General features: G+C 38.8%; 1 protein-coding gene across 10 annotated transcripts in view; it reads right to left on the bottom strand.

Moving 5' to 3' along the window:
• The window catches only part of ARL15 (ARF like GTPase 15), a 486108-nt gene that overhangs the window by 206720 nt on the left and 252486 nt on the right, over positions 1–26902 (bottom strand). Inside the window, exon 5 of one of the 10 annotated variants that reach the window (XM_089312778.1) lies at positions 179–26183. The exons of the other annotated variants lie outside the window; for them this stretch is intronic. Coding sequence (XP_089168904.1) covers positions 26154–26183 — 30 coding nt within the window. The 3' untranslated portion in view covers positions 179–26153. Of the gene's footprint in view, positions 1–178; positions 26184–26902 lie in introns of those variants that run through there. 10 annotated transcript variants of the gene reach the window in all.

Here is a 26902-nt window from a genome sequence, read left to right on the forward strand (position 1 = left end):
GCCTAGGGCATTAGTGCACTGTGAGCTGAGGGGGCAGGGCTGGGGGCTCTCTGGAGGCCAAAGTGCTAATGCTCGGTAATTTTACAAACATGAAGACAACTTGGCCCACCTGCCAAGGGTGTGGCACCGTGTTCTGGCAAAGAGGACTGCAACTGATTTCACTCATCCCAGCGAATTCTTAGGGTGGAATGGGAGTTGAAAAACAGCATCTTGGAAGCTGGTAAAGGGACAAACATGATATGAAAATGATTGGGCAGGAGGGGTCCTATTTATGAATCCTTAGTGAGGCTGTTTTATGGTTCAGATATTATTGCTTTGGCTAACATCCAAGAGTACGTATACAGAGATTTTAATAAAATAACCATGAAATCTGAGAAACTATTACACTGAAATTATAGACGAAATATTTCTGGGATACTACACTTTGGGGAAGGCTAGATCCAATCACTTTGGGTGAACTGAAATGATGCTGCTACCATGTCTGGTCTCTGCAGAAAAGGGAATTGGCACTGCAAGTTAAACTGTTTTAACCCCAGGGATCTCCGGGGTGCTCAGCAAAGTACTGGCAGTCAGAACACGTCACAAAACAACCTTTAGTTTCATTTAATGACATTTAACTGGTCTCGGGATTCAGTTTGAATATTTTATTTATTTGAGAAGAAGGGGGTAGGAGAAACAAAGTCAGAGAGTGGCATTTCCCATCTGCTGGTTCACGCTTCATACAGATGCCACAACAGCCGGGGCTGCACCAGGCCAAGTCTAGGAGCCTGGAACTTCTGATAGCTCAGGGATACAAGTATTTGAGCCATTAACTTCTACCTCCCAGCAGGAAGCTGGAACTGGAAAGAAGGCCAGGACTAGAACACTGGGACTCTGACATGGGAGGTAGGCATCCCGGACAGAAGCTTAACCATTATACCAAACACCTAGTACCCGTCTCATATTCTATTTAGCTTTCCTATAATTCCATTTTTTTACCCATAGACCTTGCTTCCTTATTGTTTGCTATAGTTTAGAGCAATGGTATTCAAAGTATGATTGGAGGAACACATGAGATAAGCACAGAAATGGAGAATAAGATTTTAAGACATTTTTGCAGCAAGCAATTTAATACGGTTGTGACTCATGAGTATGTTATCTGTGGTTTCAACTCATTGAACAAAAAACCCATAATATGGGTTGGCTATGAATTAAGGGGAAAAATGGATCCTTCATTACAAGTAGCTTTATTAGTGTTGGTTTTTAAAACATTTGGCAACTGTGTGTAAAATATTTTAAATTGCCCTTTGGCTATTCAGATGCTAATTGGTATGGAATTTGTTAGGCTAACACTTTTTAAAAAGTATTTATTGATTTTCATATACTTGAGAGGCAGAGAGAGAGACAGATTCCGTCCCCTGTGGTTCACTCCCCAAATGCCTGGGAGAGCCCAGACTCCATCTAGGCCTCCCTTGTGGGTACCAGGGTCTAAGTACTTGAGCCATCATCTGCTGTCTCCCAGGACGCATCAGCAGGAAGCTGAATCAGAAACAGAGGTGGCAGTACTTGAATCAGCACTCCAATATGGGATGAGGGCATCCCAAGTGCTGGCTTAACCTACTGTACTGCAAGCCCCAGGCCAGCAGCTTCTAACAGGTACCCTTAGATACAGAATAATGTTCTTGGCATTTGGAATATTCCAGTTGTGTCTATTGTCTTTGGCAGGTTTTCAGCTAGGTCAACACCAGCAGTGGTGAGCATGGTTTCGAAGAAAGAAAAGGGGACTGAGGGATTTTGGGACAGGCAGACTACAAATAACCACACACAGGCCTGACTGTCCTGAGACTCAGGGTACGACACACAAGTTCTGTCATTTGGACACTTGGGCTAACCTGGCTCCAGTCGAATGAATACTTCGACAGATGATCACTTTGGAAGTTACAAATTCCCCCTTTACTTGCTCATCAGTTCTACAATTCTATAAATGCAAATATCCTACCCACTCACAGGAGCTTTAGGGAGGTGTTTCATGACCTGAAAGAAGTCTTCAAGATGTAGAGGCAATGACAGGGCAATTAAACAAAAATAATTAATGTGTATGTATTTTGTAGAGTTTGCCTGGACATTTATCAGACGTGAATTTCATCAAGCTTTCAGTTGAAGAGATTTTGTAAGTGGTGACTACTAACTCTGATTGTAGTGCATTTTATGATTTCTCTGGACAGCATAGAGGGGAAAGGAGGAATAGGAAACATATTAAGCCTCACTCTATGATCATTAGTTAATCCTAGCAGATACTCTGTGAAATATGCATGCTAACTGGCTGTAACACACTGATCCACTAAGCAGGAGGAAAAAAAATCAGAATGTGTCCAATAAAGATAAGGTATGAAGACTAAAGATGAAAACTCTCAATTTGGCCTTCTTTTTCTGGTCATTATGTTTGCTTTTCACAAACTTAAAAAACCAAGTCCCTGTGGACGGCTGACTTAATGATTTGACAACAATAAAATAAAACAAAAAGCCATAAGATAAGATAGGGATGGGGAATTTATATAACGCATAGGTAACATATTTGATAGCCAAATAATCCTTATGGTTTTAATGACTTTTTAGATCTTTGTTTAAGGCTGAATTAATAGATTCCTTCCATTATAACACTGAGTAGAGGCAGGCATTTGGTGCAGTGGTTAAGTTGTCATTGGGACACTCATATCAGAGTACATAGTTCAAGTTCAGTTATGTCCCTGGGACCCAAGTGGGAGACCTGGATTGAGTTGTAGATTGATGGCTTCTGTCTGAACCATCCTTGGCTGCTGCAGGCATTTGGGGTATGAACCAGCAGATGGAAGATATCTTTCTCTTTGCCATTCAAATATTTAAAAATAAACAAAAATTTAAAGAAGGCAATGTCTTACAACAAAGTTAAGATTTAAAAAGAATAGCATGTGTAGAAATAAGATGTTTATGAAGTCAGGATCAAATTACAGATTCTATCATCTAGTTTCTAACTAAGCCATGACTTTATGCTATGTAGGCAATTTGTAGTCCTAGATCTCCTTAAGAGCGAAAACCAAAAGCATGTGATGGTTGGATTCTTTGAATTCCCCATATTCAGAAAGCAGCACCTCTGGTTTGGACAGCTACAAGGGATGGCAGAGGGACGAGGCCACAACTGCATTTACCACAAATATTCCAGTCTGCTAAAATATAAACATGTGACTTGTTTCCATTGGCATTTACCAGTTTCACAAAGGCAAAATTGGAAGAAGCCATAAACATTACCTTCCTGGTGTACAGACAACAGAAAGGAAACTAATTCAAAAGGAAAATCAGAGGCCTATATTTTGGGTATTTGTTAATGGATTATATAGCCACAGAACCAGAATACATCCTAGGCTCCAACCAATACAACTTTCTTTTAAAGATGCCACAGAAGTAAAGATAAGACACAACAGATCAAGAGAAGAAAGCAACTGGTTCTGTAACTGGGAAATTGTAAGGACAAGGATATTTATCCATAAAGGTAAAAGATTGGGAAGGAAGCTGTACTGAGAAGGTCATAAGGGGTTATCAAAATGGGAGTCAGTATATGTAATTAAAATGGTAGAAGATGGGAAATAAATGGTTGTAAACTAAAAACATGTAAGATTAAATGAACTTGCGGTGCCGGCACACCGGGTTCTAGTCCCGGTCGGGGTGCCGGATTCTGTCCCGGTTGCCCCTCTTCCAGGCCAGCTCTCTGCTGTGGCCAGGGAGTGCAGTGGAGGATGGCCCAAGTGCTTGGGCCCTGCACCCCATGGGAGACCAGGATAAGTACCTGGCTCCTGCCATCGGATCAGCGCGGTATGCCAGCCGTAGCGTGCAAGCCGCGGTGGCCATTGGAGGGTGAATCAACGGCAAAGGAAGGAAGACCTTTCTCTCTGTCTCTCTCACTGTCCACTCTGCCTGTCAAAAAAAAAAAAAAAAAAAAAAAAAAAGATTAAATGAAACAAAACTGGACAAAGTGTGTACATACGGGGCAGACAGTGGGTTAAGCCACTGGTTGGGAAGCCCACATCCCGGTCTATATCCCATACTGGAGTGCCTAGTTAAATCCTGGCTACTCTGCTTCCACTCCAGCTTCCTGCTAGTGTGTGTCCTAGATGTGATGGCTCGGGCACTTGGGTCCCTCCTACCCACACTGTGGACCCAGATGGAGTTCTAGGATCAAGGCTTTGGTACGTAATTTGGTAAAGTAAAATAATGTTATTCTGAGTGCCATAAAAAAAAAAAATGGACATTCTTCTAATTTCATCTCTGCTAACCCCCAGAGGAAGCTGGCTCAGCCCACAGTAGCCCACAACTGAACTCAAAGCCCCAATAATGTAGTAAATGATTACAATCTACCCCTATGGCATCTATTAACTTTTCTTTAATCATGTTTTGTCTCTCTAATTAGACTGTAAGTTAATTAAAGGTAGGGAATTTCTGACATTTCTTCTGTAGCCATCATATCTAATATGATGCAGGGCTGATTAAATATTAGATAATACATTTAATTTATCACATTAATAGGTTACTATTAATAGGGGAAATCTCACAATCCTTTCAATAGTTACAGAAAAAACATTTGATAAACTGGCACTTTTATTAATAAAATCTGCTTTACAACAGAAAAGGACATCTTTTAAGAAAATGCCCTGCATGAGTCACTATATTAAAGGCATTTATCTAAATAAGCAAATGCCTTGCAGCAAACATCATACTTAAAGAAAAAATGCTCAAGGCATTCCTTGTATCGTGGCAAAGTGGGTTAAACTGCTGCTTGTGATGCTGGCGTCCTGTATCAGCTACTCTGCCTCTGCTGATGTGCCTAGGAATTCGGTAAAGGATGGTTCAAAAGCACACAGGCCTCTGCTGCTCCTGAGAAACCAGGATGGAGCTTCTGGCTCCCAGCTTTGGCCTAGTCCAGTCCCAGCCCTACAGCTATTCGGGGCATGAACCAGCAGATGGAAGATCTCTCCCTCCCTCCCTCCCTCCCTCCCTCCCTCCCTCTGTTTCTCCTTCTCTGTCATTCTGCCTTCCAAATAAATAAGTAAATCTTGGTGGGGGGTGGTAGGGAGAGGGTAGACAATGCTTTTACTGTCCAGGAGATCAGAATACTTGTTGTCACCAATCCTATTCAAAATGTCAATGAAGGAAGACAAGAAAAAGTAATAGAAATAAGAAATGAAAAGGAACAAGCTCTCATTTGATGATGAAATCAACAATGATGATGAAACTAATGTTATACATAAAAAACCGTAAAGGTCAGATAATACCATCTATTGACAAGGATATAGACAAAAGGGACTTCTTAGCTGCTGTGGAAAATGGCAGTAGGCAGTAAGGTTGACTAGGCATGTTATCTTGTAATCTGCGCCATCTTAGGTATATATTGTTGAAAGATGGTTGTGTATAGACAGATGATGTGATAATATTCAAAGCAGCAGCAGTTGTAATAACCACACAACATAAACAACTCAAAAGTCCACAGAATGGATGAACTGTGATGTACTCATAGGTCAGAGTCTCCTACACTATGGAGGAAGAAGAAACCAGTCTCAGGGGTGAATGTGGATGGATGCCAAGAAAACAATTATGGACAAAGATAGAAAATTACATATGAATACATCTGGTGTTATTCCTAATTTATAAAGTTCACATCCTGGGATAACTGTTACAATAATCTATTTGGAGACGCATCTATGGGTGGCAGAAGTATGTAATGTAGGAACTAAGCAACAAAAAATTCAAGGCAGTGGTTACTTCTGAGTGGGGAGGTAGCAGGACACATGCAAGGGAGGGGCACAGAGTAGAATAACAAGGCACCAATGGTGTTCTGGTTCTCTCTATTTTAAACATTCACCTCCAAATTTTACTTATTTGAAAGGCACAGAGGGACAAAATTCTTCCATCCTCTGGTTTACTCTCCAAATGCATGCAACAGCCAGGGCTGGGCCAAACCAAAGCTAAGAGCCAGTTACTTAATCTCAGGCTCCTATGTGAGTGGCAGGAACTCAACTACTTGAGCTATTGCCTGCTGCTTCCCAGGGTGCACTGCCAGGAAGCTAGACAGGAAGTGAAGCTGAGACTTAAACCCAGGCACTCTGATATGGCATGCAGGAGTCCCAAGTGGCAACATATCCACTGCCCCAAATCACTACCCTTATTCTTTTTAATGGGTGTAATAAAGACACCAGCATTTAATTTTTGTTTGTTTTTAAATATTAATTTATTCAGAATTACACACAGAGAGAAGGAGAAACAAAGAGAGGGCTCTTCCATCATCTGGATCACTCCCTAAATGGCTGCAAAAGCTTGAGCTGAGCCAATCAGAAGCCAGGAGCTTCTTCTGGATCTCCCACCTGGGTAAAGGGCCCAAGCACTTGGGCCATTGTCTACTGCTTTCCCAGGCCATAGCAGAGAGCTGGATTGGAAGAGGAGCAGCCAGGACATCCCATATGGATGCCAGTGCCACAGACAGAAGTTTAGCCTGCTATGCCACAGTGCTGGCCCCGGCATTTGTTTTAATGCCATTCTTTAAACCATATACGCATCTTCCATATATATCACATTTCTCATATGTTTTGCAGGGAAGAAAGAAGGAACAAAATAAAGGGAAAGGAAGTAGAAAAAAGAAAGGAAAACAACAGAGAAGTTATAAAATCTTTGAAATGCAGAGAAAGGAAGGTCTGCCACAGTATCCTCTTTAGAAGGAATATATCACTGTGTACATTGCTGTAGCAAGACTCATGGGCACCAAAACGACAAGCGGCTGTAACAAGCCAGTCCAATGAGGACTAAAATTAGACTCTTTTCACTAAACTTGATGAAGCACTTGTCACAATACAGATGTTTTATGGCTGAAAGCCTAACTGAAAACACTGGTATTTTCTTATTTGAAAAACACAAGTTTCACCAGATTCAATTTCCTCTAAAATTCTTAAGTACTACGCTGGAAATCAGAGGAATTCACTTTCACATTTCTTCAATTATTTGTTATTATAAAACAAGGATGTGCATAAGACCAGGGGGACAAATGTACTTTTTTCTTCTACACTTTGGAAATCTGCAAGGTACTACTTTTATGTATGACCATCTACCATAAAGAGGTCTAATTCCAAATTGTACTACTGAGAGGAGAAAAAGGCAATTAAAGTGTCAACACTCATGAGATCAGCCAAACAACCTTTTGGCAATGGCTAATATAAATGTTTTCATAACCTATGTTTTGTAAGGTCACTATTCCAATTCCATAATCATACATATCTCTGCTTTTGGAGACTTTCTTAGGTTTTAAAGGGCTGGAGACTGTTTCTCAAACTTGAGGTCAGTAGAGAAATTTTAAGCTTGGAAATCCCCAGTAAATCTAGAGGGCTCTCCCCCTATTTGCATATGCACGAGGGAAGGCGGGACCAGAGAGGATGTGGAGAACAGATCCAGGGACGGCCTGCAGAGCATATGTTCCCGGAACCCAGTTGTGGGCCTTCTCCTGGACCAATAAAACTCCATCTGCTACAGGAGACTAACTGTTCCCCAGGTGGTGCGCCCACCTGTCAACTGACAGTTGGGCTCATGCCACGGAGAATAAGGGCAGACACATTTTGGCACAGGTCTTTGGCGCATTTCTTTAACTTAATGGCTGAGCAACACTTGAGATGAAGAGATGAGGAAACACAGAAAAGAAAAAAAAAAAAATGCCAGGGGCCACACTGGTCCCAGCTAGGGAATCCAGGTCACGCCTAGAAAACAGGCGTCTGACGGGGTATGGCATGGACGGTAGGGAGTGGCAGGGAATGGTGCCAGTTCTGCCGTTCTGGGCTTGCCAGCCCTTGGCAGGGATCCTGAAGAACTAGACATCCCAAGTCAGACACATTTCCTCACATTCCTTTCCCTCCCCTGCCTCGAGCTACTTAGGGACTGCTGAAACTTTTTTTTTTTTTAAATAACAGTAAGATATGAAAGCTATCCATGTTTACCCTACACTGTTTAAGTCTAAATGCATGCAAAAAAGGAGGCTCCTTGTAAAGTTTACTCCAAGTGATGTCCACAACCTTTTCTGGAATTCTTTCAGCATTTGGCTTCCGAATCCTTGGACTATCCTTGTCAATAACTTCAGTGGTGAACATGCTTGCTTCCAAATAGTAAATTTTATTTACCAGGGCTATGTAAGCAGGTGTTCAGTGAATACATATTAAATACAAGAATAGATGGTGAATGATACAAACAGGGTTCTTAGACAAATTCCTAACTAAAGGGTTGATGAGGTATGGAATATACATTTTTTTTTTTCATTTAAAAAACATGTGTTTTGTGGTATGGTTCATATGCCAGAACCCAGAGGAGCCATTCAAGGGAGGAACAGAATCCCAGCTGAGGTACCAGTGACTCTCCAGGTGGTCCTGGATGACAGCTTGTCAACCGCTTTATCTTTGTGTTACTCCTTTCAGAGTGTGCACCCATGCTTCCATGTTTGCTTCTGTCTTCTACTCCTTTGATCAACAAAGCGCCAGGCCTCAGCAAGCTACCCTCTCCCTTATTGGGCTGGGTTCTAGAAAGATTTCTGTTCAGGTCTTACACAAAACCCCAACCTAGTAGATCTTAATATTACCTTAATTTTGTTACATTTCAGCAGGAAATGAATTTTCAAATCTAGGTATTTTGGTCTCATTCTCTTTATTTGAAGAAGAGATAGGGACCAGTGCTGTGGCGTAGCGGGCAAAGCTGCTGCCTGCAGCACCCGCATCCCTTATAGAGGTCGGTTTAAGTCCCAGCAGCTCCACTTCCGATCCTGCTCTCTGCTGTGGCCTGAGAAAGCAGTGGAGGATGGCCCAACTTCTTGGGCCCCTGCACCCACGTGAGAGAGCCAGAAGAAGCCCCTGGCTCCTGGCTTCAGATCAGCGCAGCTCCAGCCGTTGAGGCCAACTGGGGAGTGTACCAGCGGATGGAAGACCGTCTGTCTGTCTCTCTCTGCCTCTCCTTCTCTGTGTAACTCTTTCAGATAACATAAATAATCTTAAAAGAGAGAAAAAGAGAGAGAGAGAGAGAGAGAGAGAGAGAGAGAGATAAGGCTCCCATTTGTTGGTTTACCCATCATTAAATACCTTCAATGGCAAGGAATGTGAGCCAATCTCCCAAATGGGTGGCTGCCCTGTCTGAATTGCTAGGAGATGGGAGCCAGGAGCTGAAGCCAGCAGTCAAAATCAGTTACTCTGACAGGGGAATGTGTGCATCCTAACCAGCATCTTAAGCATTAAATACTCATCCCCAAACCTATGTATATAAAATAGGAAAATAAGATCCAAATTATTTCATTTTATTATATCACTTTTTCCAACACATCATAAATTTTGAAAACAGCATTCTAGATGCTTTCTGTGTATCTATTACAAAGTCTTACTGCTGGGGCCAGCACTGTGGTATGGCAGATAAAGCCACTGCCTGCAGTAATGGCATCCAATACAGGCACTGGTTTGAGTCTGGACTGTTCTACTTGTGACACAGCTCCCTGTTAATGCGCCTGGGGAAGCAGCAGAGGATTGTCCAAGTGCTTGGCTCTTGTACCCTCGTGGGAGACCCAAAAGAAGCTCCTGGCTCCTGGCTTCAGATTGGCCCAGCCCTGGCCATTGCAGCCATTTGGGGAGTGAACCAGTGGGTGGAAGATATCTCTCTTTCTTCCCCTCTCTCTGTGTAACTCTTAGAAAATAAATAAATAAATCTTAAAAAAGTCTTACTGCTTCACAGTTACATCTCATATATATGCATGTGTGTGTATGTGTGTGTGTGTGTGTGTAGGCACATTTACCTACAGACTTATAAAGGACGTATTCATAAAATATGAGTGATGAACAAACACAGGCCATGCTTTCACGTTAAAGATGCAGCCCTTAACTTAAAAAAAAAAAAAAAAAAAAGACATGTAATTAACTTCTTGGTAATCACCGAGAATTGCATCTATTGTTGAATACAGATTTTCCCAGAAGTCTTATCTAGAGAGATCACTCAGTTCTAAGGTGACTTCTCCATAGCTCAACTAAGGTGTCATGGCAAGGAGCCAAATACCAGGTCCATAGTGTTCTCTGAATCCTGATGGAGTCATCCAGAGACCAAGCCAGGCACCCAAACCTGGTCTGACATGAACTGAGAAACCTTGGGTGACACGTGGCCCCAGGGTAAAGATGCGACACAGCTGCTTACTTTCTTGGCATGCGCTTTGGCACATAATCACCAACTCTACCTGACTGCTCCCCTTCCTAAAAGACCTAGGATTTTTAGCAGATGTTTCCATTCCCAACATGCAGAGGCAGGACACATATGTGACCGTTTTCAATACAACTATGCTTCCTATATATATTCTACCCACTCCAAGACTGAGATATCAACTTCTTTAATAGGAAAGTGGTTTCTAGAAAACAAACAAAAATGATTTTGGCCTGCTCTCTTCCCTTAGTGTCATTTGTAAATAACTTGTGTGATTGGTAGAGCTTTAGAATGTATCCTGATGAAAACCAAGAGTTTGCTCTAAAAATCAGATTATCTTAGGTATAACTTATATGGATGAACACACACACACACAGTTTTAGAAGTCTACATTCCCCCATGCAGATGTGTTTTCAATGTGGTCTCAGAGTAAAGGTTCAGTCTGTGGAACAATTAGGAAAACAGATGAAAGGCATTTCAGATGATTACCCCAGAGACACAATAGTTCTCAAAACTTGAGACATGTATGCCACACTGGGCTGGTAGATACATTTTTGACATTTACCACCTGCTTAGCAAATGTCACACCAGTTAATCTTGATATTCTCCAAATTTCTGACTACCTAGAACAGACCATGTCTACTTTTTAATTGTCACATTCTTCCCAATTTATTAAATGCACTTCCATGTCTTAAAGTGTAGGGGGCAGAGGTAGAATCATCCTAATAATTGAATCAAATCTTGTCAGAAATACACAATTATGTTTTATTCTAAAAATATTAAAGATTTTTAATTCACAAATAAAACATGGAAATTGTCAACTCAGATATAGCGTAGCACAAAATATATAATGATGGAGACTACACAAAGGTCACACAGCAGTAACAATAACAAAAAAAGCACATGGGAGCACTAGGGGATGTAATTCAGACACATAATTTAAATAACTAGCACCATTTCTCTTAAACATCCTAATAAAACATTTCAAACATTTTTAGAAATGCTACATTAATAATTTCCTGCCATCACCTAAAGGGCTCATTTCATCCATCTCTATCACCTCACTATAAAGCAAACAGTTTTGAAAAATATCTACTTGGAATGCTGGACAATGAAAGGGATTTACTCCATACTGCCTACTGCTCTATATCCAGCATAGAGGACATGCTTGGCCCATCACTGGAATTGAATTAATTTATCTGAAAAATACTTACTGAGCATCTATGTTTAAGCAGCAGTACCAGGCACTTACGGACACATCATTCATCAAAACAAAGATCCCTACCCCAGTGAATATTTGCTGAGCTACTAGCAGGTAGATCAGCAACATCTTGAACAAGAATGACTATCTCTGGCATAGAGATGTGGTACCACTATATGACCAAAAGAAGGCAAGTGGTATGGAAATCAAGACTCTAAACCTTTCTGGGAGCTAAGAAATATTTTTTAATGCCTTTATCCTTTCGTGGGCCTCTGAGTTTTTATAGGATGAGGGGGAAGATTCTAGCTATCTATTGCCACTTTGAAGTCAAATAAGTTGATTTAAAATCCCAGTCCATGTTTCCTCCATCACTGTTACCTGGGTAGTAGTGGGTATGTATTTAATAAGAAGTACCAAAGAAAGAAGCCATTATCTAATGCAAAGCCTGCCTTTTTAACTCTGTTATGGTTATTTGTGTCCCATTTAAGCATAGGAAGATTTACCTTTACAAACTTATAATCCGCTTTAGAATGGCTAACAATTACCAAAATATGGCGTGTTGTTTTCTATCTCCTTGCCTTTTCTTCACTTGTTTTCTCTGCCCCCTGAGGCCTTGTCTACATCCCCCTTCCCTTCTTGTCTCTTATTTCTTCAATTGATGAATGAACAAACACATGAATGAATGGGGTCTGAGAGCTGCTAGAGGCGGGTTACAGCCAGCAGAGCTAAGAGAGGAAGCTGGGTGTTTATAAAAATGGCTTTAGGTGTCATTAGTTCTCTGAAGCAGTCTTGTGTTATTTCTAAAAACAAAGATGGACAGGACAGTAAGTTAAGCCCAAATCAGCAGGCCTTCTCGCCCAACTACTGGAATACAATAGCCATTCTGTTTTACAAATATATAAAAACATACTTGGCTTAGTTTCTTTAATGGATCACTCTCATTTCAATTGAGCTCATGTGTAAAAAGGGCCTATCTGCAAATTGGCTGCTGGGGCTGTCCAAGTAAACAAGAAAATTCCAAAGAGGAAAAAAACTTGAATCACAACTTCAAAGTAAAAAAGTTAAATTATATTTTAAAAATCAAATTAATAAAATGTTTTTTGTCATATTTTTAAAAATTCAACAAGAGACTATTGTGGTGAATTGAAAGAAGTGTATGCTTTGAAGTCCAAAGATTTGGGTTGAAGACAATAGTCAGGTCTTGCATAATTTATCGCTTCATTACTGTGGGCCTTAGGTTCTTCATTTACAACATAGATAACTTGATAATACTGCACTTACCATAACAGTCAAGGGAATTATCTGATACAACATGAAGCATATTTTCCGCTACACATAATTTAGTCTTTATTCCTTTCAGTTCTTCCTCTGTGTCCCCTAGTCCTTTTTATACTTTTCCAATGCCTTTTACTGGACTATATCTCAATTATCTGCTACGTGTAGGTGACTTGAAGACAGGGACCATCTTATTTGCCTCTAATTCTTTGCACAGTGCTAGGCACAAAGTAAATGCGCAAAAAAAAAAAAAAAAAAAAATAGAACACAAGTTTTTTTAAGTAAATGTTGAAATTTAAAAACCACTCAGGTCTACTTAACATCTGAACCTAGGAAAAGTCCCATTTGCCAGTTTGAAGATAGGCAGGCATATGCACAAACAGGACAGTTTCTGTGGATAAAGTATTCATACTCTAGTTTTTAAGTAAGGCTCAAATTTAGTATATTTTATGTATCCTTATCCTGCTGAACAAGATTCTCCTTAGCACAGGCAAAGCACCTGAATCAGGACTGTAAGTGGAGGCCCATTCATCTTCTGGGCAACTTTGTGCTAAAAGAAAACATTCAGCTTACATATGTTTCATAGCTCCAAGGCAAGAACTAGCCATGGAGCTTGAGATAAAGGTTACATACATGGCCATTAACATTGCTATTTGCTGTGGTTTCCATTTATTTAAGTATTTTTAAAATTTTGTCTACTTAACCAATGAGGACTCTATTTATTTTCATTTGTTTGAAAGGCATAAAGACAGAAGAAATAGACAGAGAAATCTTTCTGCTAATTCAAACCCCCAACCCCACCCAAGCACCTGCAACACCAGGACTGCACCTGCAGTTCTGCAGGTCCAGGGCAGACGACAGGAGCCCTGACCTCAATCTGGGTCTCCAAAATGGTTGGCAAGGACCCAGGAACTTGAGCCATTATCTGCTGTCTCCCAGAGTGCAAGTTAGCAGGAAGTTGGAACCATAAGAGGAGTCAGGATTCAAAAACCAGGGACTCTGAAACAGTATGCAGACATCCCCAATGGTGTCTTAACCATTGTGTCAAATGCCAGCCCCTTGGTTCCCACTTTTATCTCAAATACAAGGTTTTAGATTTTATGTACATACATAGTTACACACACACACCCACACACATGTAATAAAATCAAGAAGCTAGCACTATCAAAACATCTTTAATCCCGTAAAGAGATTTTATTGGTAAGTCTTTCAAAAGTGATAGTCAAATAAAAGCAGCATTGTGATTAATAACCATAAAATCTTGTGTAGTATATGAACTTCAAAGTTTTTTTTGAACATAAATAAAAAACTTTTTAAGTCAAGAGGATCACTTTGTACTTCCTCTGATAATATTTAAGTTGGGCAATTTGCTACAACCTGGATTTTTTTGTTAAGTCATCTACTGTCTTCCACCCCAAAAGGTCTAAACAACAGCACAATATCAAACGCACTGGTTTAAACTGGAGGTGAAGGAAAAGGACTTTCAAATCATCTACTTCAGTTTTACCAGTTATCCTGGTGATGGTATGTCACAGGGAGGGCACGCCAGCAGGTGCACCCAGGTCCACACAAACGCCCCTGTGCAGGGATGTGAACTGAAGTGCTGTCTCCAGTTTGAGCATGCTGAGTTCACAAACACCCTCGCACAGCACTTCCAGTGGAAAGCGCGGGCACATCTCACAGAGGGTCAAGCACAGGGCATAAAAAAGTGCAACAACCTCACTCAGTGTGGCTTCTCTTTCCCATCGGGGCTCACAGTAACACAGGGCAGCCATGACAGGATGCACCAGCAAAAAAATCATTGAGGGTCACGCAATTATTTCATAAAAACAGGGAGGACTGAGGAACCTGTGATGGTGCCCTGCTTGCTGCAATTCAAAGGTGAGTTAAAACCGGCTTGGGGATTAATAGCTTTCAGATCTCTGAAAGCTTTCTAATACCAGGATTTTCAACTTTGCAATTTAAGGACAACCCTGCTGTTGGCCTTTCCTGACCTGTTGTGAAGTAAATCAGGCAAACTAATGTGGGCTAACAAGTCTTTTTCACACTGTTCCATCACCCTGCCTCTCTTTTCTCCCCAGACATCCCTTTCTCCCACTCTCTGTCTCGCCATCCTCGCTCAAAGCGCACAAAATGGCCACTGTAACCCTGCATTACTGCTCATTAGATCACAGGTTAGTCAAGTGGAACTGCCGGGGCTTCCCAAAGGAGAGCTAGACTTCAAAAATCTGTCCATGTCAAATGAAGAAAAAAAACCCTGAGCGTAGGGTCACCCAGATCAATGATCAAAAGAAACTGAGAAAGAAGGGGGGGAGTGCTGGTGGTGAGGGAAGCACACCCTTTTTTTGTTGTTGTTGTTGAAAACACACAGGTCTGATTGATTAGCAGAAGTACAGAGATGGGATGGGTTTTCCACCTCTTGGGCCCTGTTTGCATTTTTAAATGAAGTAATTTGTTTTCATCAGGTCCTGTTGGTTGTTAAACTTTGGACTGTGAAAAGTTCTCAATGAATCCTTAAAATCTCCCCAAAGGAAAACCTGCTATGAGAAATTCCAGTTTTTAGGACTTACATGTTAACAAAAACATTTGAACAGCACACACACACACACACACACACACAAATTTAAAAAACCAAAGTAGTCCAGCCTAAATGCTAGAGAAGACCCTGTTTAAATGTGAAAGTGAGAACAAGTGTGACATAAATTCTAAAATCAGTCCATAACCTCTTGGACCTTCAAAGAGAGGAATTGAGCCTGTCAATCACTTCATGAGACACACAAGTGACAGGCTGCAAAACACTGGCTTCTGGAAAGCCACGGAAGTCTGCAGGTAGGCCCACATGCTGTTCAGTCATGTCGCTCATGTTCATGCTTTTTCAAAAGCTATCGTTCAGTGCTGGCTTTTCCATTATTTTTTCAAGACGACTAATTGAATGTTACTGCAAACTTGATATTTTAGAAATTAAGATAGAATGATAAATCTGGAACATCTTAAAAGAATAAGATTGGCATTAAATTTTCCAAGTGAAAGTTACCAAAAGCTTTGATTTTCCCCATTTCCTTACAACTACAGAGGAATATATTTTATCAGCTGATGATTTTTTTAAGTTGCTGACAATACTCAGTATGTGAATAAAAACAAAATAAACTGATTGCTTATAATTTAATCTAACAAAAATTGTAAGGGTTGTATAAGGTTTTCATTGCTCTTTTGCTTTTCTTTGCATTTTTAAAATTTATTCTTAAAGCACTCTCCAAAGAGTATAAACATATTGTGCCTAAAATGATTCATTTTCCCTATCTCAGTGGTTTGCATTTAATATGCACTCACATGGCACTTTAAACCAGGCACCGTTTAAAGTGCCTTATGGAACATTAACCCATTTAACCCTCTTTACAACCCTATCTGGAGGAGGAAGAAAGTGGCGGAGCCACAGTTAATAGTGATTGGGCACTCTGTGTGCTAAATCCTCATTTAATCACCATCATTCACTCTGAGGTAGCTTCTAAGGCTATCCCTATTTTATAGATGAGGAAACAGATTTAAGTTTTTGCCCAGTATCACTTAGCTGGCAAACAGTATGAAGGATTTAAATCCAGAAGGTCTGGCCTCAGAGTTTTATTGCTTGTCATCTCCAAACCCCAAGTGCCAAGTTAAATATCCGTTCAGTCAAACATGTATATATCCCACGACCCAATAGGTCCAACTGTACATGTGTACACTTGAGTAATGCTTGCATATATACACCAGGAAATCTGTACAAAGATATCAATCAACAGCTTTATTTATAAGCACAAAAATGCAGGAACACTCTAAAGTTTATCAATAAGGAAATGAATAAATAAAATTATGCCAAAGTCATGTCCTGGAACACAGTATATCAGTGAAAACAAGTTAGATTTACATGCACCATTTGGAAAAATCTCAAAAATATAATGAAAAAATCACAATGAAAAAACATAAATCCTTTAAGATACCTCTTTTGCAAATGCTTAAGACACATATCATTATATTATATTATTTAGAGACACACACATAGGTTAAGTGAAAGTGAAAAACTGCATTCTGCAAAAGATCAAAATCAACTTGAAGACAATTTGCTTCTAATGAAGGACAGAGAATATGAAAGGAACAGGGAAGAGAAAGGGAGGAGTTTTTAAAATATCCTTAATCATTTTTTTCCTTTTAAGGAAAGATCTCAAACTACATGGTAAAATGTTAACATTTGCTAAATCTGGCTGTAGGGTGGTAGACCTCGCCTGTTGTACTATTTATTTGTATGTCTGAAATTTTTCAAAATAAAAATAATTAGATCGGGGCAGGCATTTGGCTTAGCAGTTAAGGTGCCAGTTAAAATGCCCACCTCCCATATGAGAGTGTCTGGGTTCAATCTATGGCTGTGCTTCTGACTCTCGCTTCGTGCTGATGCAGACCTAGGGAGACAGCAGTGATGGCTCAAGTAATAGGCCTCCTGACACCCATGTGGATTCAGTTCCTAACTCCCACCAAGCTTTGGCACAAGCCAGAGACCGCAGAGCCCACTCTGTCTCTCTTAACCTCTCAAATAAAAAAACAAAAAAGTTGGGAAGCAATGTATAGTTATTTAGTTGCATATTCATGCAATCACAAATGAACCTTCCTAGTGAGATTAGTGTGCTTGGTTTCTCAAAGCCCCCTCCCATCATTTGACTCGATAAATTGCTTAAACTTCACCAAGTTAGAGATTAAATTATTAAAACTAATTTTAAGATGATCTTAATATCTTACTGTATCTTAGAAGCACCAAATTTAAGACCATTCCATTAATTAATATAGGGTCCATATTTCATTATGTTGTTAGGCAAAATGTATTAAGTTAGTGTTTCTAACCTTTTTGACATTGATAAAGGAGGCTACAGAGCTGGGAATTAAAACTCCACAGGGCACATGAATACAACAGAAAATGACTTTTCAGTATTTTGTACCTTCTGAAAATTGTACCATGTTTTTTCTTTAATAACAGATTATTCATGAAAATAATTGGATGGGTTTTTAAAGATTTTGTAGTATCTGATAGAGATCCCAATGAAATGACATACATTTCCTGTAGAGTATTAGTCACACCATGGTAACTGACAGAGAATGGATTAATTAATCTTAGCTATGATTCTTTACAGACAGACATATTTGTGAACAAACTGGGCTGCAGAAGAGTTGTTTCTCTAAGTTAACCTAGTGAAAGTAAATCTCAGATTACATGCATATCTCTTGCTTTAACATCTTAAAAATGTGACATAACTTTTAACAATATACATTTTTCAGTTCACAATTACCATGGCTGTGGGGAGCAACTGGGAGCAACTCGGACTAGACTAAGTTACTGGAATTAAGACTTATTCTATGCATCTGCTCTCCCACAATATGGCGCTGGGAGAGGAGGAAACAGCTTCTACACAGCTGCCTCCAGTTCAACCAATAAACAGTAGGAGCTGCTCCTGATTGGAGGAGAGCAGCGTGCTCAGCGTGTGGGTAGCAGAGTTGGGATTGGTGGAAGAGGACTATAAAGGAGGAGAGAGACAACATGCACCAGGAACATCTAAAGGGAACACCTGAGCAGCCCCCGAGAGAGCCGGCCGGCGGTGTGCCGCTCCCCCGCGGAAGTGGGGAATGTGGCAGGGGGAACGGCCCTTCCACGGAGGTGGAAGGGACGGTAGCCAACCTGGGAAGAACCAGCAGCAAACCCGGGGAGGGCCGAGCAGACAAAAGAACAGCGCAGGGTCTTGTGTCGTTCCCCCACGAAGAGGGGGAGCGACACATGGCTAAAGAATCGTAAAAACAAAATCTTCAGTAACAGGAATCAAAATTAGAATAAGCAATGAAAGGACTGTATTTTTTTTTCCCATTTTTAAAATGTTTTAACTTTATGAGAGAGACAGAGAGATCCCATCTGCTGATTCACTCCCCACATGCCAAATGCCAAAAATGGCCAGTGCAGGGCCTGGCTAAAGCCATGAGCCAAGAACTCAATCCAAGTCTTCCACTAGGGTAGCAGAAACCCAATCACTTCAGCCATTACTGCTGCCTCCCTGGGCAGCACTTGCCCCCTATAATCTATTATTAAGAGATGAAACTACAAGATCATAGATTTGAAGTAAGCATGTTAGCAAAAGGCAATGTCTAGGACTTCATGTGACATTTATCTGGATACCCCACAATTCCATTCCATGCTTTCTGCACCTACGCTGGTAGAACTAATGTTCTAAATAATTCAAGTCATTGAAAAGTCAGTGATAAGAAAAAATGCAAAGGATGTCCAAACTAAAGCTTAAAGAAACCCATCAAAGTTACTATAAGAATATGGGAAATCAGTAACATTTTGTACTGCCCCAAACATGCAGAAACATACACATTTATAGCAATGCAACTATTTCAACTTTACAATAAATTTGACAAGTACCACTCTGTATGAAATGATTCCAGAACTAAGATCTAAACCTACCTGCATTAAATGAAAGAAAAAACACTTTCTTAAAATTCTGTGTCTTCATGTTTTTGGGAAATTAGAGCATTTGTATGGGCAAAATAATGTGCTTTCACATAGTAACAATAACAGTAATGAAGGTACTATGCAGTTCACAATTATACTTTTATCTCAAAATCTTTTGACCTCTTTTTCAGGATCTGTCTAATGATTATTCACTCTTTCATGCAATATGCTGAAGCATGATGAGAGAATATCTTTCTTTTATAGCACCGTTAACAATTGTAATTCTCCAACCAGCTGTTCTCCAAGGATTCCCCTTGCCAAGCTCTTATTTTTGTTTCACTATTTCTTTGTTCTCCTTGTCTAAACTATACACAAGTTACCCAGATTTTCCACTCTGGTCCCTTTCAATAAAGACTTGTTTTGGCTTGACAAATTATTAGTCATAACCACAGTCTAAAAATAAATAATGTATTATAAATTCTACACGTTAAAATTGTATCATTCTAGGCAACCTCCAAATTGTTTGGCAGTTCATACGTAAAACCTTCTTCACATAAGGTTCAATTGGTTTGCTTCTCACTGAAAACAATCCAGCTAGTCAAAGAAGCTACTTACCCATCTAAACCTTTTAAAACCCCACACCACACAACTGTATTTCAGGTGTGGCAGGAACTAAACTCAAACTATATATTCCATGCTATTAGCACAATTGAACCCAGATACATGTATATGTTAAATTATAAGCCTAAATAAGACTAAATGAAACCCTACTTGACTCTTTCCTATCTCAATCAAGAATACTTGTGGTTTTTTTGGCATTCTTTTCCAAAGATAATATATATATATATATTTACATATATATTATGTAGAAGCTTGGATTTTAGAATTTCTAGTAAAGCAAGTAATTCTCACTTCGCTATTAGATACTGTGATATCAAACACAGCAAAGACTAATAGGCCCAGTCAAGAGAAAACTACCTGGTGGCTTCAAAATGACTCCCATAGCTCCATTAGACTCCAATAGAACACCTTGTTGGTATTCAAAGTCTGTAAGATACGTCCTCTCCAAACCACTAGTTAACTCTTTTCTTTAAATATATGTATCAAAGTGAGTTTGTGCATATTTAAATGGCAGAGTTGTATCCAAATCTGGAATTGTACATAAGATACTACTTAATGAAAGAAAAAGAGTGACAGGCCATACATACCAATAAACCAAAGTGTGGGGTTCTATAAGCACATTTGTTAGGTGCATATTAGTTCATTTCTGTGACAGTGTATGTACACTGGAAGAGTGTCCACTTCTAAGATGCTTCTAACATGCTGAGTACATTGCTTTCACCAAACGCCCAGGTAATTCATAGGCAAAAGAAAAAAAAAAAAAGAAGAAGAAGAAGCAAGAAGAAAAAGCCTTTCGTAAATAGCAGAGTATTCCACTCATCTCACAAGACGAAGGCGAATATCCCGCAGTACATGTTTTCTGTTCTTGGAGGAAGAAGGCCAAAACCAGGTGATTTACATATTTGTGCTAACACAGCAGAGCTTCACTGCCGAAAATGAACTGGTTTTCTTACCTGCTTTTTCCAGGCTTTAAGCTAAGGAGGTCTGCCTCATTAGGAACCTTCTGGTTCCCCAAGACTTTCTGTAGTCTAGCTTTGCTGTGATTACTGGTCAAAACCTTTAATTACAGTATATAGTTTGTGCAGCTGCCTGGAAATTGGTCTCAGGGTCAGTGGCTCTTCCCGTTCCCCTCTGTCCATTCTTTGGAAGCAATATTGCTGAACTGAAGGCATTGTTCCAGCTTTCTGGTGTGCTCTGTCTGCTGCACACTGTGAATAGCTTTGCGGTCACTCCAGCAATTGGTTCTTCAACTGCCTTTAGGTTGTCAATTGTAATTCATTGGCTCCAGGCACCTTTTCTCTTTTCATTCTCTTGAGGTCTTTTATTACTTAATTTGCAATAATATTAGAGAATGTCTTCTTCATACATGTCACTAATGCTTAACTGATTATGAGGCTGGGGGTAATATCTGGCTTTCATACATTTGCTTGTTAAAATGTTTCAATGTTTTCCTTATCTCGATGACTTGGGCCAATCTGGCAGTATCATTTAAGGAATTCTGCTTAATCCTGCAGTCTTCTCTCTAAAGAATAACCTAAAGAATTCTCCTTAAGATATTCTTAAGTTATTTTGACAAATTCCCAAAGATGTCATTTCTCATTTTTATAATAAGAATTAACCTTTCATATTTTCTTCCCATATTATGCTGTATTCTTTCTATTATTTGAAAATTATAATTTTGAGCTCTACCAAATTCAGAAATAGATAATTAAGAAAGAGATAAATGTTTTTCACTAGAAATTACACATATATTTCAGCACCTTTTAAGGAGACCTAGATTTATTCCATAGGCATCTTTTTTAGAGATTATATAAGAAAACATTCAGATTATGGGTTCTGGTACTTCTGCATTACAGAATCAACTGGAAACTTTATTTGCTTATTCATTTATTTAAGAGAAGAATAAACAAATATATTTCTTGATCTATTAAGAAAAAAAAATTTAGTGTAGTATGTCTCAAATCCTCAGTTCTGGATAAAATCCAGCAGATTAACCCCTCTCATTATTCTCAGCCATCTGAGAGCAACCAAAGGTATTTTTAAGCAGACACTATGTAATAATCATAATGATAATAATTATCATAATGATAATAACTAACGCTTATTGTGCTTTTTATCTTCAAAGTACCTTACTGATGTTAACTATGTGTCTATTTTCAAATTAATTTAACTCGACAAATGTTTTATTAACTTCTAAACCATGGAATGTTTAACTGAGTTTTATTTTGCAAATGAAACAAATAATATAAGGGCCAAGGAAATGGCACCATAAACATTTGCCTCAAAATCCTTCATTGCCTTTGTTAAATGGAGACTAATGAAGTGCTAATTTCTACAAAATACAAAATTGGAATATAGATATAAAGAGTGACATTCACCTATAAAATCCCTCAAATACACATTGCTTCAGAAAACCAGAAAGAAGTCAATTAATAATTTTGGAATAAAATCAGTCCCTAAATTTACTAGTTATGATTCTTATAGAATTATGATTTAAATTTGTATATGAAGAAAGTGTTTAAATATAATCATGTTTAAAAATCTTGCTAAGTTTCACTATTGTAATAAATGACATTATGAATTAAAAGGCTAAATTTATTTTTTAGAGCTTCGTCATGTACAGTCTCCCATATATAGATATAAATAATAAAAGGTAGCTTGTGATGTTAGGCAATGAAATAAGCTCCATATAGTTAAAATATGGGCAGTTATTTAAAAATATAAGAATATGATTCAGTCAAAATATCCCTTCATTTTCTCTGAGGAATTTTGAGAAGAGAACAGTAACCAGGAATGCTGTTAAACAAGGTCCTCAAGTGGAAAAACACAAATGTAAGTACATAAAAATATATAAAATCATATATTTGTAAATATGTTAATGAGATTAAAGCTTCTTAAAATTATTATCATGGTTAGAGTGGTGAGGATCCAAGCAGCTGTAGTCTGTGAACAAAGTTCAAAGTTCAAGTTTGGTGTAAAGGAAAGGTAACATTTTCCATTCAAAGATGAACAGAGGTGAGTTGGACTGATTCAAGAGAAAAAGAAATCTGGGTCAATTTGACAGAGTTAAGCCAGTAGGAAATTACATGTGTTAAACTGGTACAGCTACTGTGGAAGACAGTATGAAGATACCTCAGAAAATTTAGACCTACCATATGACCCAGCCATCCCACTCCTGGGTGATCACCCAATAAACGAAATTAGCATATGAAAGAGTTATCTGTACCCCCATGTTTATTGCAGCTCAAATCACAATAGCTAAGGTATGGAATCAACCCAAGTGTCCATCAATTGAAGACTGGATAAAGAAATTGTGGGATATGCACACCATGGAATACAACACAGTAGTAAGAAAACAAATGAAATTTTATCATTTGCAACAAAATGGATGAAACTGGAAAACATCATACTTAATGAAATAAGCCAGTCCCAAAAGGACAAATACCATATGTTCTCCCTGATCTGTGGTAACTAATAGAGAACCTAAAAGGTAATCTATAGAAGTGAAATTGACACTTTGAGATGTGATGACTTTGAACAACCCTTGTCTTGACTGTTGAGGAACAGTTTTTTTTTCTTTCATACTATCTGTTGAACTCTTTTTTTATTATAGAGTTACTCATATGTGTATAAAAGTTCATTGAAAATAGAATGGGAATAGGAGAGAGAGGAGGAAGAGGGGTTGGGAGTGTGGGTGGGAGCCTGGGTATGGGGGAAGAATCACTATGTTCCTAAAGTTGTATTTATGGAATACATGAAGTTTGCATATATTAAATAAACGGTTTCTGAGAAAAAAAATAAAATGGCACACAGATACAAAAAAAAAAAAAAAAGATTGGGACAGGTGCTCTTTCAAACAACATATGTGGAGCACAGAGACACAAACAAGCATACATGGAGCTTACAATCCTAAGGAGTAGGCAGAAAAGCTAATAGGCCATCAACTCTAATACTGTGATTTGCATGAGCTCAGATTATCATGGGAAATCAGGAGGAAAACACTGAACCCAACCATGGGTGGTCAATAAGATTTCTTGATTTGCTGCAGTCTTTATATTTTGGAAGATTTTTCTTTGCTTTTCTATTCTTTTTATAATTATTTGAGAGGCAGAGACAGACAGTTTCCAACCACTGGTTCACTCCCCAAATGCCCACAACAGGCAAGGCTAGACTAGGCCAGGCTGCGACAGAGGAAGTGAACTCAAGCCAAGTCCCCCCCAGCTTGGGTGCCAAGGACCCAGCCACTTGAGATGTGTTATAATCCTGAGGGAAACAGGAATGGTGAGTGTGACTGAGAGAAGAAAACGGAATCCACTTACACAGCATATTAACATGTAAGATCTGGGGGAGTTTCACTTGATTGCAGAAGGAATCAGAAGACTGCACAGCTTTTAATATAGGTATCCTGAAAGATTAGATAGGAAGTTTGCTCTTTCTGGTCTGTGTTGAGAAACAGGGAGGCAGGAAGAGCTCTGGGGGAATGGAAGCTCTTAGAATGCACCGAGAAGCTGCGAAGGCATAGGGGGTGAATAGGACGCTGAGATATCTGGATTTGGAAAGCAGAATAAGAACTGACAGAAGTTTCAAGATTTCCCAGCCTTACATAAAATGAAGCTGTGTATATGACTGAATAAAGGAAAAAAGTGGAAACGAGTGGGGATTTTGTAAGAGAACATAATGAATTCTTTTTTTTTGGACACTTGTTGTCATATTGTGAAATGTATTGTTGTTACTCCACCTACATAAGTTTCTGGATAAAAAGGACCTTTCATATGAGGCACATTTGTTACAAGACACTGTATTAGTTCTTGGTAGACATAGCACATTCTCATCATACTGCCTCACGGATGCAAGAAACGCAGGTATTCAGTGGGAAGATTGGGAAGATGAGGGTGGCTAGATGTAGACTGCATATAAAAAGAAAAAAGTGAATGAATGCATGAGAAACAAAATAGTCTGGCTGTTCTGGTGCTCTCAGCTTAAAAGTTGCTCTTTAAAAAATACTATCAGTCTTTATCACAAATGTATTGTTAGTTCTGCTTTTCTTATAGGTTAGAAAACATTTTAAAGAGATAATGGACTCATTGAGTAGAAAACTGACTTCTAAACTCCTCTCTTTGTTTCCCCAAGATTTAGTGCTAACAGTTTGGAGTACATCTGTAAGGAATGGATGAAAAATAATTTGTATTTCTTATATGATTTTAGAATAAGTATATGTCCCATAAGGGAGTTTTCAAACCGCTCACACCAGAGGTATGCACACTGCTGTATATGAAATCAAATCAGTATTTTAAAACGCTGCCAAGAGGCAGGTCAAGATACTCGAGAAACTTTTAAGATTTAGAGTAGATGACACTTTCCAATGATCATTGTGCAAATATACATTTCTCTCCAAATACAGAAAGTCACAGTAAATTAAGCTCAGGATTTTACATGCTTTAAAAAGTATTTGCCTTTTCTAATAAGAGGTTTGTCACACAAAATGGGAGAAGGTATTGGCCAATTCACAGAGCTACCAAAGAAGAACTGATCTCAACTATAAATAAAACATTGAAGCTAAAGATTATTTAGTGACACACACTGAAGAAATGGAGGCGAGAGTTTACAACGTAGAGATATGCATTTTTAAGTAATTATAACTAAATAGGACCACATTAGCACCCTCTTCCAGAAGACACTGACAGACTAAAATGTGAAAACTAAAACTACTCATGACACATTGAATATCAAATGTATTGTTCAAAAGAATTTGCATACTTATAACCAAAATAAATCACGGTCTAAAAAACCAGCCATGTTTATATCACTACAAATCTGCTTGCAAATACTCTTCTCTCATTCGTATTCCACTCCTTTTCAATACAATCCAAGTTCTACACACATTACCTAACAAACTATTACTGCATGAAAATTGAGAGATTCTGATCAACAAATTTTAACTTTAATGCTCACACTCTAATTTAGAAGCTGATTTTCCTGCTATAGCGGATCAGCCAAGAAACCAAGAGAGTCATTTGACCTTACAATTCCACTTCAAAAAATCTGTTTTGTAGTTTTTCTATTTCTCAGCTAACAGTTGCTTTAACAGAATGTATTCAACAGAAGAGTTAACACAGTGCTTTTGATGCACTATTTCTGAAAATGTCCAAATTAAGGATACAGATAAACATGAAATCAGATAAGAGTGCTGCAAATATGAACTACTTCTTTCATGTTAACAAAATGTGTTATTTTATGACATGGTAATGCTTAACAAAATGAAAATAAATTTTAAAAAGCCAGGAGGTACAAGAATCACAATCAGTGGAGAGGGAAAATAGGATTACATTTATTGGCTTCTCTATCAACTTAACTTCTCATAAAAGCCTCCTGATCTATTAAATAACTTCAGAACTGAAGTATGCTCTCCTGTGGGAGCTGTAAAACAAATTAGATGCAATTACAACTCAATACAAATTAAAAAAAAAAAAAACCTGTTTACCCTTAAGATTTTTTATTTCATAGCTTTTTCAAGTAAGTTAGACCAGAATTTCCTCTAACTTATCAAGTGAGACACTAGACATAATTACAGATTTTTCTAGTATGCTTTCTATAGAGAAAAATAGTTGATAGGAGTGACTTTTGGAAAACTGTGGTAACTACACCTCCCCAAAGTGAATACAACAAACATCTGTTGCAAGAATTGCTTGGCTTTCAGACAGTATAGAAAGGGTGTTCTTTTTCCCAGTGTTTTACTTTTTGGCTCCCCCCCCCTTTTTTTTTTGTAACAAACAGCTTATGTGTTAAAAAATACACGTTTCCACTGTCAATTCTCAAGATAGAAAATCCCAACATTCTGGTAACTTAAATACAGGTCATTACAAAGTATATTACAGAAAGGAGGAAATATGCAATGTACAAGATTGCTTGCTTCTGAAAAGCTAGTAGCAAAACAACCAGGCACATTGCCCTGTCTGCGGGATACACAGTGATTTTAACTATTGTCTTTGTTTCTTAATGCAGTGCTCCACACAAACATGGTGATGCTCATAACAGGAAGACTAAAAATAGAACTCCTGGATAATTTTTATCCTATGTTGGAATGTCAATGATAATTTAGCTTTCTCCTTTGGATGTCATTGGCTTCCCTCTATTTC

The sequence above is a fragment of the Oryctolagus cuniculus genome, chromosome 14, assembly GCF_051225735.1.
Source record: "Oryctolagus cuniculus isolate XC-2025 breed Fujian yellow rabbit chromosome 14, ASM5122573v1, whole genome shotgun sequence".
Taxonomy (NCBI): domain Eukaryota; kingdom Metazoa; phylum Chordata; class Mammalia; order Lagomorpha; family Leporidae; genus Oryctolagus; species Oryctolagus cuniculus.